This window comes from Populus trichocarpa, chromosome 8 (genome assembly GCF_000002775.5).
Source record: "Populus trichocarpa isolate Nisqually-1 chromosome 8, P.trichocarpa_v4.1, whole genome shotgun sequence".
In the NCBI taxonomy this organism is placed as follows: Eukaryota; Viridiplantae; Streptophyta; class Magnoliopsida; order Malpighiales; family Salicaceae; genus Populus; species Populus trichocarpa.
This window is the reverse complement of record NC_037292.2, coordinates 1,616,049-1,629,136: the sequence shown is the minus strand read 5'-3', so window position 1 is coordinate 1,629,136 and position 13,088 is coordinate 1,616,049. Positions and strand designations below refer to the sequence as shown.

The window sequence follows — 13,088 nt, the reverse complement described above, 5'->3', positions numbered from 1 at the left end:
TTTAGATCCGCGGTCCATTCACAAACCAAAAAATAAAAACCAAAAACCAAAAACCAAAATAAAATAAAATCTCTCTCTCTAGTCATGTACCACGCTTTATCTCTCTAATACACTCATAGTTTCATTTTTTTCTCTCTCTAAAAAATTTCCATGGACACTAATTATAAATTCTGATATCATTCTCTTCTTTGATCTCTCCCCACTCCCCCAATCTTCTCTTCTTCAACAAATCTCTCTTTGCACCTCACATTTTCCATTCCTTAAAAAGGAATAGGATTTTTTTGGTTTGGTTTCTCTCTCACTTTCACAAAACAGAACCCAAACGTAAGACAATAATAAAAAAAAACACTATACATTTAGCTTCTCAGGTACGTTTCCGTCAACAATATTAATCCTTGCTTTTCTCAATCTGATTAATTTTCGTGCCTTTTTTAAAAAGATTTGATGACTCTATCGATCGAAATCCAGTTTTAGGGCATATATTTTTATTCTTGGTATGAATTTCTGAGTGAATTTAGGGTTTGTATTTGTATTTTTGGGGTTTGGTTATTTTTTGTTAATGTTTTAGGATTGTGTAGTTATGCGTGATTGGTGGATTTAGAGAAGGGTTGTTGTTGTGAAGGGGGGGTGTGAATTTTGATAGTGGAGGTTGTGAGGTGCAGGGGGTAGGAGGGGTTGTGTGAGGATGACGGATTTTCAACCATTGCAACAAAAGCCTGAATCAACGGATGATGCCCGGATGGAATTTGAGAGGGGGTTGGAGGAATTGATGCGTGGGCATTTGGATGATTGTATGCCATTTGCTTCGTGTAGTTCTAATAGGAACGTGGATGAGGAGGATGATGAAGGGGATCAGCTTGTGCGAAGGAGACGTAGGTCTGAACTTGAGGGTGATGATTTGGCTGAGTCATCAGCTGTGAGGCGGCGCCACTCTCGTATTTTGAGTAGGTGGGCTGCTCGCCAGGCGCAGGAGATGATGACGCCTATGGAGAGGAGGAGTCGTGAGTCAGAGTTGATGGCACTTGCAGGTTTGCACACGGTTTCCATGCTTGATTCCTCATTTTTGAGGGAGTCACAGTCGCCTACTGCAAGAAGGCAGGGGGCAGTGGAAAGGCCGAGTACTCAGGCGTCTGCAATTTTGCAAATGTGGCGGGAGTTGGAGGATGAGCATTTGTTGAATAGAAGGGAGAGATTGAGGCAGCGAAGGAATGCCGAGTCTAATACAAACATGTCGGTTTCAAATGCATCAGAGAGTCGGGGGAGTGAGAATCAGGGAAGTTTGGAGGATGCAAGTGAGAGTGAAAATGACTTTGGACCTTGGTCACATGACCATATGGTGTCACAGAATGAGCGTGGGGATAATGAGTCTAGCAGGGAGCAATCTCCGGATATTGGAGAAGTTGAGAGGAGCGTGAGGCAGATTGCTCGGGGATGGATGGAGAGTGGCATTAGTGACCGTGCTTCTAATGTATCCCAAAGGAATGGTAGTCCCAGAGCAGAATGGCTTGGTGAAACAGAGAGGGAAAGAGTTAGAATTGTCAGGGAGTGGGTGCAGATGGCAAGTCAGCAGCGAGGAGCTCGTGCTAGCCGGAGGGAAGATCAAGCTGCTGGACACAATGCACAAGTTGACCAAGCTCGTGATGGGTCAGTTGCTGACCATGATGAAGGGCAACCGGAACATATTCATAGGGACATGCTGAGGTTGCGTGGAAGACAAGCGATTCTTGACTTGCTTGTCAGGATTGAGAGAGAAAGACAGAGAGAACTTGAGGGACTATTGGAGCATCGGGCTGTCTCGGATTTCGCTCACCGCAATCGCATTCAGGTCAGTTCTTTGTCGTAATTGGATTTTGTTGGTATCATTTCTTAGTAATTTAACCTAACTTGTTGTTCAGTGTAGGTTTAAAGATACAATCACTATAAGTTTGGGAAGCTTGTCTTAAAATAATTTAATCGTTTACAATTTCATTGGTTTAATTTATTCCAATGGTATATGCAAAGACATTAGAAAGCAAGGTTATATAAATTTATGATTAATTTAAACATACTGGGATTTCTATATCATATATACCCATCCTCAAGGCTAATATCTGCCATGTTTGATTGAGTTAAATTTAGTTAAGACATAATGTTTCTAGTGGAAACTCTATTAGCTAATCATAACAACACTCTGACAATCTACTTATATATGATGATTGGAAATTCTCTCTTCTAGTCCCTTGTTGCGATTCCTTGATTGCTCACTCTTAAATCTTTTCCAGTCATTACTAAGAGGTAGATTCTTGCGAAATGAAAGACCGGTTGAGGAGGAGAGACCGCCTTCTATGGCTGCTAGTGAACTAGTCCAATTAAGGCAGCGGCACACTGTTTCTGGCTTAAGGTATGTGTTTTCCTCTATTCCTGCTCCAATCCGTAGAAGACTATTGAGAATGTTCATCTGATTGTTCAAAAACTTCAACAGTGGTGCTCTCGAGGATACTGTTTTCTTTATCTTCCTTCTAAGCTGCACATTGTTTAGATGTATTAGGATACATATTTTGTTATAGATGTATTAGGATCATCCTATCAAGGAAACATATGGAACACAACTTTCACTTCTCAGAGCGATTCAGACAAATTTGTTATGGAGATGTTCCCCGTTCCTCTGAGGTGTTTGTATGTAATCCAGTGATTATTCGGCTGTTGATTGCTGATAAGATAAGGAAATTCATGGGTGAAAATGGGAATTTTAATGCTGCCAAATTCAATTTATTAAAAAAATAAGTTTTCCAGGCTTTCCAGTCATAGATGAGAGGATGGGGATGGTGTGTGCACTTGGTGGTTTGGCAAATTCATTGTCTTTCTGTGCATGTTATAGTTGGAAAAGATGATATTGTCCATACATCATTATGGTAGTTTTGCTTGGGGCATTGGATGGCGCATTTTGACTTTTATATTGGTGATATCAATGGTAAGATAAGAGTGGATTTATATACATAAATGCACAATTAAGTTTTGTGTTTATGTGTGTTTGGGGTAGTGGGTTAAAAAGATTAAATCAGGAATTGTAGAAAACAAAATTAAATCAGGAACCATGCATTGGAAGGCAGTCGGCCTCTAGACAGCAAGTGATGGACTATTGGGTGTGAAAAGATCTTAAGTTTCTGATTTGTATTGTTAACCTAACTGAGACAAATACTGTGTGTGAAGGGTAGATGCTGAAGCTCCAATGTTTGAAATATAATCTATTTGTACACATGGGTGCCAATATTTTATTATAAGCTGCTTCAGATGCAGATATCAGTTATTTATCAATTCCAAAACCACTTTAACAAAATTAACAGTTTCAAGAATATGTTACATCCTTTAGTAACTGATGCAGAGTTTTGAATCCCAATTTCATATCATTGGAAGAAAGAATACTGGACACCACCTTTCTTCCCTGTTTCCTACAAATAGATGGAACTTGCCATGGAGAAATCTGCAATAATGAAAGCAAACCATATCTTGCCTGCAAACAAGACCCTGGCATTTTCTTCCTTCTTTATGCATCCACCTTCTGACTTGGCCTTCTTCTTGTGGAGCAATGTTACATCCTCTTAAAAATTGAGTTGTTGCCTTTTGGCTTGTTTGCACTTGATTAATGTGTTGCTGCTATTGCAGTTACTGAACAATGAAAAAAGAAATGGTTTCAGTTGACTGTCCTAATGGCATTCATCTTCTCTCTTTCAGGGAAGGGTTTAGGTCCAGGTTGGAAAATATTGTTCGTGGTCAAGTAAGCAGCCATTCTGATACCACACCTAATACTAACATCAATGATTCTGGAAATGATCGGACTCAAACAAACACTCATCAGGACATCCAACATGAGGAGAATGATCAACCACAGCCTAGGAGTCAAGAAAGTGACGTGCGTCGTTTGCCTGATCAAACAAACAGCTCGGGGGGCAACAATGCTACTGATAACATGAACCGGCAAGAAACTGCTAATCAAGGAGAAGGTTGGCAGGAGCAAGTAACCAATGACGAGAGAGGAAACTGGCAACAGTCTGGCTACAGTCAGTTGGATGAATGGAGAGGTAGTAATGCGGAACCTATGGATGGAAATTGGCAAGAGAACTCAGTGAATGAATGGTCACGGGAAACACCTGGAAATGTGCCTGGTGAACAAGGTCGACCACAAGGAGCCCAGGAACTTTGGCGTGAGGATGGCTCTAGTGAAACTGTTGAAAATTGGACAGTGGGGTCTTCTGATCCTCCAAGAACTCGCCGTGCTGTTCCAATGAGAAGATTCAATAGATTTCACCCTCCTGATGATGAGAATGTGTATAGTATGGAGCTTAGGGAACTATTGAGCAGGTAATTGATCTGTTGTCGAATGCCTTTTATGTGTTGAAAGTCATAAGAATTCACTTTGATCATTCAATGGAATTTACCTTTTGTGTTTTAGGAGAAGTGTTTCTAATCTTCTTCGTAGCGGTTTCCGTGAAAGCCTCGACCAATTAATACAGTCATACGTGGAGAGGCAAGGTCGCTCTCCCATTGACTGGGATTTGCACAGAAACTTGCCAACACCAACTCCCACATCACCAGAACGGGATGAGGAGCAGCAAAGAGATGAACAAAATGAGGGTCAACGCGATGCTGTAAACAGACCTTCACTCGTCTTGCCATCTCCACCTGTGCCTCCACCTCAGCCACTGTGGCACCAGGATTTGCATCACACTAGCTGGTCTCGTCATAGCATGCATCGATCAGAACTAGTGAGTCATCTTTATCCTCTGCAGATATTGAAACAATGTGTATATTATTACCAGATTGATAGTGTTCATTTTTCTTCTTCTGTCAATTGATTATGTTGGGCATTTTGTCTAATTCTCTATAATAAAGGGCATACAAAAATCTGCTCTCTGGCTTGTTCTGAAAACCAAGATTGGTTCATTTTTTATGATTAAAGAGTTTGGGGTACAAAATCATTGCCATATATTTTCAGCTGAGATGCATTAAGATTCAGTAGAATGTATTTCTTTGTTGTAACTTCTGTTTCCGGTGTCTGTAGTACTATAAATCTGCCAGTTTTTACACATGCTTGCTTTCAGTACTTTGTGCTATTTCTTCTAGTGCAAGTTTTATCTGAACGTGGATGCTGATACTGATGAGCAGGAGTGGGAGACAATTAATGATTTAAGAGCAGACATGGGAAGACTTCAGCAAGGAATGAGCCACATGCAGAGGATGTTGGAAGCCTGCATGGACATGCAGCTTGAGTTGCAACGCTCGGTCAGACAGGAAGTCTCTGCTGCTCTGAATAGATCAGCTGGTGAAAAAGGTTTTGTTGGCTTTCAACATTTTCGTTGCAAGGTTGTTGATCAATTACCCTATCTTTGATTGTTGACTTGAAAGATGTCTCATGTTGCAGGGTTGGGTGCAGAGACATCTGAGGATGGGTCTAAATGGGGTCATGTAAGGAAAGGGACATGTTGTGTTTGCTGTGACAGCCATATTGATTCTCTATTGTACAGGTATCATTGCCTTTTTTCTTCTGAGGTTTTTCGTGGTCAACTCAAGAGAGCTTTGGAATGAGTCTTCCCCTTTCGGGATTTGCTGATTTTATTTTGCTGCTGCTTTTCTTTTATTAACATATCAGTTCAAATTGGGTGCAGATGCGGGCACATGTGCACTTGTTCAAAATGTGCAAATGAGTTGGTCCGTGGCGGAGGAAAGTGCCCATTGTGCAGAGCACCAATTGTCGAAGTGATCCGAGCATACTCGATACTGTAAAGATGTGGATAGGAAAAGTAATAAAAAAAAATGAATTGAATTGAGTGGTAAGGCTGGAGGGAACCAATGGTAGTTCCTTCTAAGTGAATTAGAAGCTGCTGCTTATCAGTCTCTCGTGCCTGTAGAGTGTCCAGTCATTGCCTCTGTTTCTCTGATTATATGTGGGAATGTTTTGAAAAATGTATAATTGGAATAACAAATGGCACCTCCATTCTTTCATCCGTAAATAAATTGTTCGGCTAAAAAAATTCTTTCCTTTCTTAGACCCTTTGTTCATGACAAGCACATCTCTTAGGATTGGATAGTTGAGGCTGAAGTCTTGAAGAGTTTCTTTGCTTTATTCTCTCAACGAGGAAATTCTAAATTAAAAGGAAAAAAAGAGATTGAAACTCAAATATTTAAATCAATGGAGAAGCCGTGAAGAACTCATTGATAAATGAGATTGATTGCGGCAAAGACCATGTGCCTGCCAAAAAGAAGAATTTGACATGAAGTTTGTTTTTCTGACGAATAATAAGGAATGATAGATAGATTACAAGATTACAAGAACTCCTCAAGCCAAATCTCCCGTGTCAAGGACGTGGACAAGCACGTAAATGGCAACACATCTCCTCTCCAGCTGCTGTTCATCTGGAGATGCTGGGGGCTATGGTAACGAAGTTCCTTGGCCGTCCCCCCCATATAGCTTCTCAACTATTGTATGGACACCAAAATTTTCTACTATAGCGTTATCTTCCTTTACTTCCACGTATAGTTTCAATGCCTCTCCACCTTCCATTGCACATGGAAGCTCAGTAAATGGCAAGTATTTCACCAAAGAATGGTTGGTGGATATTTTACCACTCGGAAACAACCTTTCGAAGAATTGAATATAATTACTAATTATATCTTATCACAGTAGAGGCATGCGCAACACCAAATGATCCTTCATTTGCTGCAATGACTACGTAAATAACCAAACAACCAATGCTTGGAGTTACCTATCTGCAACTGCTGGAACATAAAATGATAATGACGACCGGTCTCCACGATAGCTGAACCAACCTGGTATCTCACCACTGGGTGTAAAATATCATACTGTGCTCACCCTTGAACAAAGCCTGGTTCAGGTACAGATAAAATTCTAAACCTTAAAATATATGCAATATACTAATCATGCGTGTGCATGCAGAAAAAGAGAGTGAGGGGTAACCTGAGCAAGAGTCTTCTTAAAATTATTTGCTACATTGCTGCGGTCATCCAACAGAATGGGCCAGACACTGACACCTTTCATGCCATGAATCTCAATTAGTTTTTGGCACCCACTCAAGAACAGTGGAGGTACTGATTTTGTATGACTTCAGAGTCTTTCCATTGATGTGAAATGAAGAGCGTAAAACTCCTTTGAACATGAAGGGAACTCCGAGATTGATAGAAGATCTATGCAGTTCATAACGAACACACGCTCTAGCTTAGAAAGGCAGGTGACTCTAGAAGGTATTTAAAGGATATGTTTCCTGATAAATCCAATTTCTCAAGAAGCTTCTGAGTATTAGTTTCTCTAGACCTGAACTGTGAAAGTTTGGTGTCTTAACAAGGTTTTTGGAATAGCTGAGACTTGGGATTTTCATCTTGTTGAGAAGCTGTAAAGACAGCAAGGAAAATGAGCGAAAAACAATCATGAAAAACAAAAAATGCAACTGAAAAACAATCATGTGCCTTACCTTGATCTGATTCAAGAATTCTTTGATGTTGCTGTTCTGCATAGCAAGAACAACTAGGCTCTTCAGTTGAAAATTGGATGGTAAAGATTTCAAAGGGCATTAAATATCTCATCCTTACAAATGATTTAGTGCTTATAGGTAGAGTTTTTGATGTAAAATGTACAACTATTTACACCTAGTGCGAACCCCTCCACAGCTTACGTTCCCTCAAAACAGTTCAAAAATAGCAGAAATATTACATATAATGATGTGGAAGATGGTCCGTGCCAAAACATTTTGTTAAAATTTCCAAAAAGTTGACAGACAAGAGGTGGAAAATTGTTTTTGCGCGCAAGACCAAATTAGGTATATGCAATTAATTCTTACCATCCTAATGTTGAGGACATCCTGCACATCCTCGGGAAGCTAAATTCTGCTGCGTTTTCCTGATCAGGTGACATTTCACGAGCAATCTCTCTTCCCATATCTCGTAACAAATCATGCATCTCTAACTTATTCAAGTTGATATTAGTTAAAAGAGGCCTCACAATGAGAATACCAATACTAATTTCTTGAAAGCAACCATGGCCATATAGCATCTCAGCTATATATTCTTTGTCCGAATCAAAGAAAAAGCATGCAATATCAAGGAATATGGCTCACAGTATCATCATCTAGTGTGTCAAAACATATTCTGAATTTCTCTGAATTTGTTGGTATGGAATTTTTTTGTAGTTTCTCATTAACACTTTTCCATACAAGTATACTTCTTTTGAACAAATAAGAACTCAAAACTTCAAGAGCTAAAGGAAGTCCTAGTCCACTACACTATCCAAAAGCTCCACACAATCTCATTCGGATGGGTGCTCCTATAGGCATGCCAATCCAACTTTGTAGCTAATTCTTTTCATCTGGTTCAATTTCATTTAGCAAATGATCATTTCTAGATGTAATGATTATTCTGCTTTTAGAACTAAACCAACTTCGCTCTCCAAACAAGGCATCTAATTGTTCCAATTTATCTACATCATCAAGAACAACAAGAGCTTTTTGGCGGCAAACTCATTCTTTGATCAAATCCCTTCCTCATTCTTTGATCAAATTGATTCCTCTTAAAGCATTTTTATCTTTAGAATCTTTAGTTCAAGAAATTGTTCTTGTAATTGAACCAGACCTTCCAATTACATTGAGATTTCTCCGACATTCAAAAGAAAACAAATTCTCTCAAACATTTAACATTCGTTAAGCACAACCTTTGTTATAGTTTTCTTGCCTACTCCTCTCATCCCATCTATGGCCACAACGTAAGCATCGTCTGTAGCAATTTTTACCAACAAAATAATCTTATTGACACGGAAATCAATACCTACTGGATGCTTGGAAACATGCAAGTATTTGCGATCCAATTTATCCAACATCTTCAACGATCCTTGGATTAATCTTGATTCATTCCTACACAAAACCAAATCATCAAAGAAGAATAAATGAACATGTATTTAATTTTATAATCAGAAGCCATTAGAGGACCATGCCGTGCTAAAAAATATTATTTCTTCTACATGTATAAGAGCAGATCTTATCATCTTAGAACCAAAAAAAAAAACCTTACCCGTTTGACATATTAGTGAAGTCCCGCTGCTACCTAGATCGAATGATCTGCAACCTTCATGAAAAGAGACTTTCTCCGCTTGTTGGCCTTCCCCATTAAGCACCCTTCATACATCTCAGACGCTTCTGTAGATCGGTAATACTATCTTTTCCTCAAGGAATTTCGCTACCGCCCCGGAAAGCATGCAGTCCTGCCTGGACCAAAATAGTGTAAATATGATCGGTACAATTCAATAATACATTAGGAATATATATGAGACAACACGGGCCGTTTGTTTGTAGCAACATAGTTTTCTCCCGAAATGTTTTTTTTTAAGTAAATTTTTAAAAGTTAATTATTTTTGAATATTTATTAATATTACAAAAAGTAAAATAAAAAAGATTTTTTAGTGTTCAGCCAAGTCATTAAAAATAAGTTAGAAAATATCTTATTAATATTTTAATTTTTTTTAAGTTTATTAAAAAAAATGATGATCAAATCTGATAGATAAAAAAATTGAAAGATTATGAAATTAAAAAAATTATAATTTCACACATTATTTTAAATAAAATAAATAGCTATAAAAAAATAGAGACCAAATATAATAGATAAAAAAATTTAATTAAAAAAATGATAAGAGAAAAGCAAATAACAATAAAAAAAATGAAGGACCAAAAAAGGATTCAGAACAAAATATATAGTAATTAAAATATTAAGGATGAAATTTGATATAATTAATACATAACAAAAAATTTCTGGATTTTCTACAATTCCTGAAAAAGTATTTTCTACACAAAATAAAAGGAAAATATTTTTTTGAAAACTAAATCAAAATTTTCTTTGACTGAAAAATGTTTTTTATTAACTAATTTTTCTAATGGTAAACAACCCAAAAAAATTTAAAAAATAATTTTTATAAAATTATTTTTCATAAAACAAGCATGATTGCTTCTACTTTCCTAGAAAATTCTTAACTTATTAGTCAACAGTAAATAGTTGTTAATATCCGGTTAAAAGTTAACTTGAAAAAATGTTTGTAGTGGAATTAAATAATAAATTCATTTTAATATTGGATCAAATTTGATTTAAACTTGATGAGTTAGCTCCAATATTTTTTTAAAAAATAATTAATTCAAGTTAATTTAATAACTTACATGTTAATTTAATTATCTAATGACATAATGTATTTTTTCAAATTAATCCTTGAACCCGGTCTAGCAAACACAAAAAGAACTGTTTCAATTTTTAATTTAATCCAAAATCAAAGTATTTTTATCAATTAGATATTAAATGATGTTTTTAATAGCATGGATTTGCATATTTGTTAGATGGTAATTATTTGTAAACTTTGACCGGATAACCCAATCGAGAGATGTCTAAAATATTTATCCAATTAATGAAATCATACTCAATTGAGAATATATATATATATATATTGTGTATTATTCATTGATTTGATTAAACCATTGAAATTAACGAGGTTGAAAAAAATTATCAAGAGAAATGAGAAAGATTAAGAGCGTTTTTTATGAGTTGATAAAATTGAACTTTAAAAAACTTAGTGAAGCGACAATACCTATAAAAAAAGCACTATAATACTTAAGTTAGTATAATATTTGAACAAATAGCAAAAAATTAGTTGTCTTCTCTAGATTTAAATGTTTTTTAAACCTTGTTTAAAGTCTAATTTCATACTTGTGTTGTTTAAAAAGAGAAACTCTATAAATATGGTTCAATAATGTTTTTTTCTTTTTGCCCATAGGCTTAAAATCTAGAGAAATAAAACTATGTTTATATAGATATTTTAAAGATAAATATCTTATAAAAATTTAATATAAATATCTTATAAATATCTATGATATTTATATAAAAATATGTAATATTATATACAATACTTATGGAGTTTTTTCGGGAAAAAAAAACTCAGAAATTCATTGTAAAGAAAACGATTAGAATATTGCTAATTGAAAATGATGGAGAAGCGTGGCAAGCTAAAGAAACAGGGAGAAAATCATTCAATACCTAACCTATCAGAACTCAAAAAAGTAAATTTTGTCAATCGAGTCCCAAATATTCTAGGATCTTCAATCGAGTCCATCTGTTAATATTCATTAACTTTCCATCAAATTTCATTGAAATGAAGTTATTTTATTGCATAGAATATGTAAAGTAGTCTTAAAAACATAGATGAAAATTCATGAAAGTACTCAATAAAAAAATCACGAAAACATTTGGAACCTAATTGTTAAGAGTTGTAAATTGGGAATTCAGTCTAAAATGTGCACCAGATTAGAGACTAAATTGAGGTTTACCTTGAATTCTTTTGTGGCAATAACTTTACCCACTACCTGTATTCCTTGTACTGCTTTAGCGCTTCATGGATGCTGCAAAGATGATAAAAGGTAAATGACTTCCATGCTTTTTTTCTTTTTCTTTGATGCATGTTTTGGTTCTCTTCCATGATCTTTTGCAAGGTTTCTTTCATGTCAGTTACTGTACTGATTGAGCATCCTATTGAGTGTTATCATAGCAGCTATCTTGCTGTGCCTTCCAGCTGCTTGTTAAAATGCACAAACAGCGGTCTCTTCCTCAAATCCTAGGCTGTTATGGATACTTTGGCCATTTCAATCTCATCTTTTAGAGAACATATAATTAGAATGATTGCTTGGTGAATGGAAAAAAAAACATCAACCTAAAAGAAAACGTTTGTTTTGTCATAGATCACAAATGTTGATAACCCACAAGACAGGATCAACCTCTTGGTGCGGAAGATAGACAAGCCTACATGGTAAGAGATTTGCAAAACAGGGTTTTGTTTTTACGGAAAATTCTTTAGGTTGCTGTCCTGCCACAAATGACCCAGTCAAGGAAAAACCCCAAATCCTCCAACCCTAACTATCTCCAAACAATCAAAGCACAGAATGGGACGGGGAAGATAAGCAAATCATTCAAAACAGGTATAAAGACGATATAGGAGCTAAGACTAAGCTTCATTGATTAGAACAAAAGAAACTACATGGATTTTGTTCAGATCAGGACCTAAACAACCTTTACATCAAACATAAATCCTAATTCCACAAAAGCCCAACAAGCACTAACCACCTAAGAGCTAGTGAACTTGGTAACAGCCTTAGTCCCTTCAGAAACAGCATGCTTAGCAAGCTCTCCAGGCAAAACCAATCTGACAGCAGTCTGGATCTCCCGAGAGGTAATGGTGGGCTTCTTGTTATACCTAGCAAGCCTCGAAGACTCTTGAGCAAGCTTCTCAAAGATATCATTGATGAAACTGTTCATGATACCCATAGCTTTGCTTGAGATCCCAATATCAGGGTGGACTTGTTTCAAGACCTTGAAGATGTAGATCTTGTAAGTCTCCACATTCTTCTTGGTCCTCTTCTTCTTCTTCTCGCTAGCTCCTTCTTTGGGCAATTTCTTCTCTGCCCTCGGCTTCTTCTCCGCTGGTGCCTTCTCTGCTGCGGCTGGCTTCTTCTCCGCCGGCTTCTTCTCGGCCTTGGGTGCCATTTGGGACTCTTGAAAAAGAGAGATTAATATAGAGGGGAGAGGAAGATTTTTTTTCTTAGGAGAATTTTTGATGGATGGGGTAGATGGAGTTACGCGCTGTGTTTATATAGGGAGAGGAGGTGAGTGGTGATTGGTTGGTTTTGAGGAGACGCGGATCGATAACGTGGATGGTCGGATTTGAAAAGATTTAAATAGACAGTGAGAGATTGGGTTGTTACAATTTAGGGACCGGGGTTTTTCGAAAGTTGAAAAGCAGGTAGGGTCAATGGTTCTTTTGAAAATTTTCGCGTTTCGCGGGTTTATTTTGGACTGGGCCAGACCTTAATTCAGCAAGCCCAACTTTTAAGTCCAGTAGTTTAACAAATAACAACCCTGAAAATCATGTTTAATTCTCTCCCAAAAAACTTTTCTTTTGGTCTTTTGTCATCTAGGATTTGATCCGTGAAATTTCTCCTTGATGCACCACCAGTTTAAGTGTACATAGACAGGTTAAAACCTGATTAGGAATAGACAAACTCAAAAATAGTGATTACTGA

At 36.9% G+C, this 13,088-nt stretch overlaps 2 protein-coding genes and 1 long non-coding RNA gene across 5 annotated transcripts; 1 reads left to right on the top strand and 2 right to left on the bottom strand.

Moving 5' to 3' along the window:
• Nucleotides 1-77: 77 nt before the first annotated feature.
• Nucleotides 78-6,023, top strand: LOC18101342 (uncharacterized). 3 transcript variants are annotated; one of them, XM_052455559.1, is made up of 8 exons: nucleotides 81-368; nucleotides 579-1,825; nucleotides 2,262-2,380; nucleotides 3,712-4,338; nucleotides 4,430-4,742; nucleotides 5,143-5,308; nucleotides 5,399-5,501; nucleotides 5,643-6,023. In XM_052455559.1, the coding sequence occupies exons 2-8, from the start codon at nucleotides 686-688 to the stop codon at nucleotides 5,758-5,760; spliced, it is 2,586 nt and encodes an 861-aa protein (XP_052311519.1). In that variant the 5' UTR covers nucleotides 81-368; nucleotides 579-685; the 3' UTR covers nucleotides 5,761-6,023. The 3 variants fall into 3 exon arrangements, with proteins under 3 accessions (XP_024461893.1, XP_052311519.1, XP_006379510.1); XM_006379448.3 differs by having other exon boundaries at nucleotides 569-1,825; XM_024606125.2 differs by lacking the exons at nucleotides 5,399-5,501; nucleotides 5,643-6,023 and having other exon boundaries at nucleotides 78-1,825; nucleotides 5,039-5,166.
• A 155-nt stretch (nucleotides 6,024-6,178) lies between these two features.
• LOC18101341 (uncharacterized) lies at nucleotides 6,179-9,286 on the bottom strand. Its single transcript, XR_002983110.2, has 5 exons — nucleotides 9,052-9,286; nucleotides 7,830-8,894; nucleotides 7,464-7,669; nucleotides 6,953-7,382; nucleotides 6,179-6,860 (listed from the first exon to the last, which is right to left on the bottom strand). It is a non-coding gene; the product is annotated as an uncharacterized LOC18101341 (long non-coding RNA).
• A 2,717-nt stretch (nucleotides 9,287-12,003) lies between these two features.
• Nucleotides 12,004-12,644, bottom strand: LOC18101340 (probable histone H2B.3). Its single transcript, XM_006379446.3, has one exon. The coding sequence runs from the start codon at nucleotides 12,550-12,552 to the stop codon at nucleotides 12,133-12,135; it is 420 nt and encodes a 139-aa protein (XP_006379508.1). The 5' UTR covers nucleotides 12,553-12,644; the 3' UTR covers nucleotides 12,004-12,132.
• Between the last annotated feature and the right edge of the window lie 444 nt (nucleotides 12,645-13,088).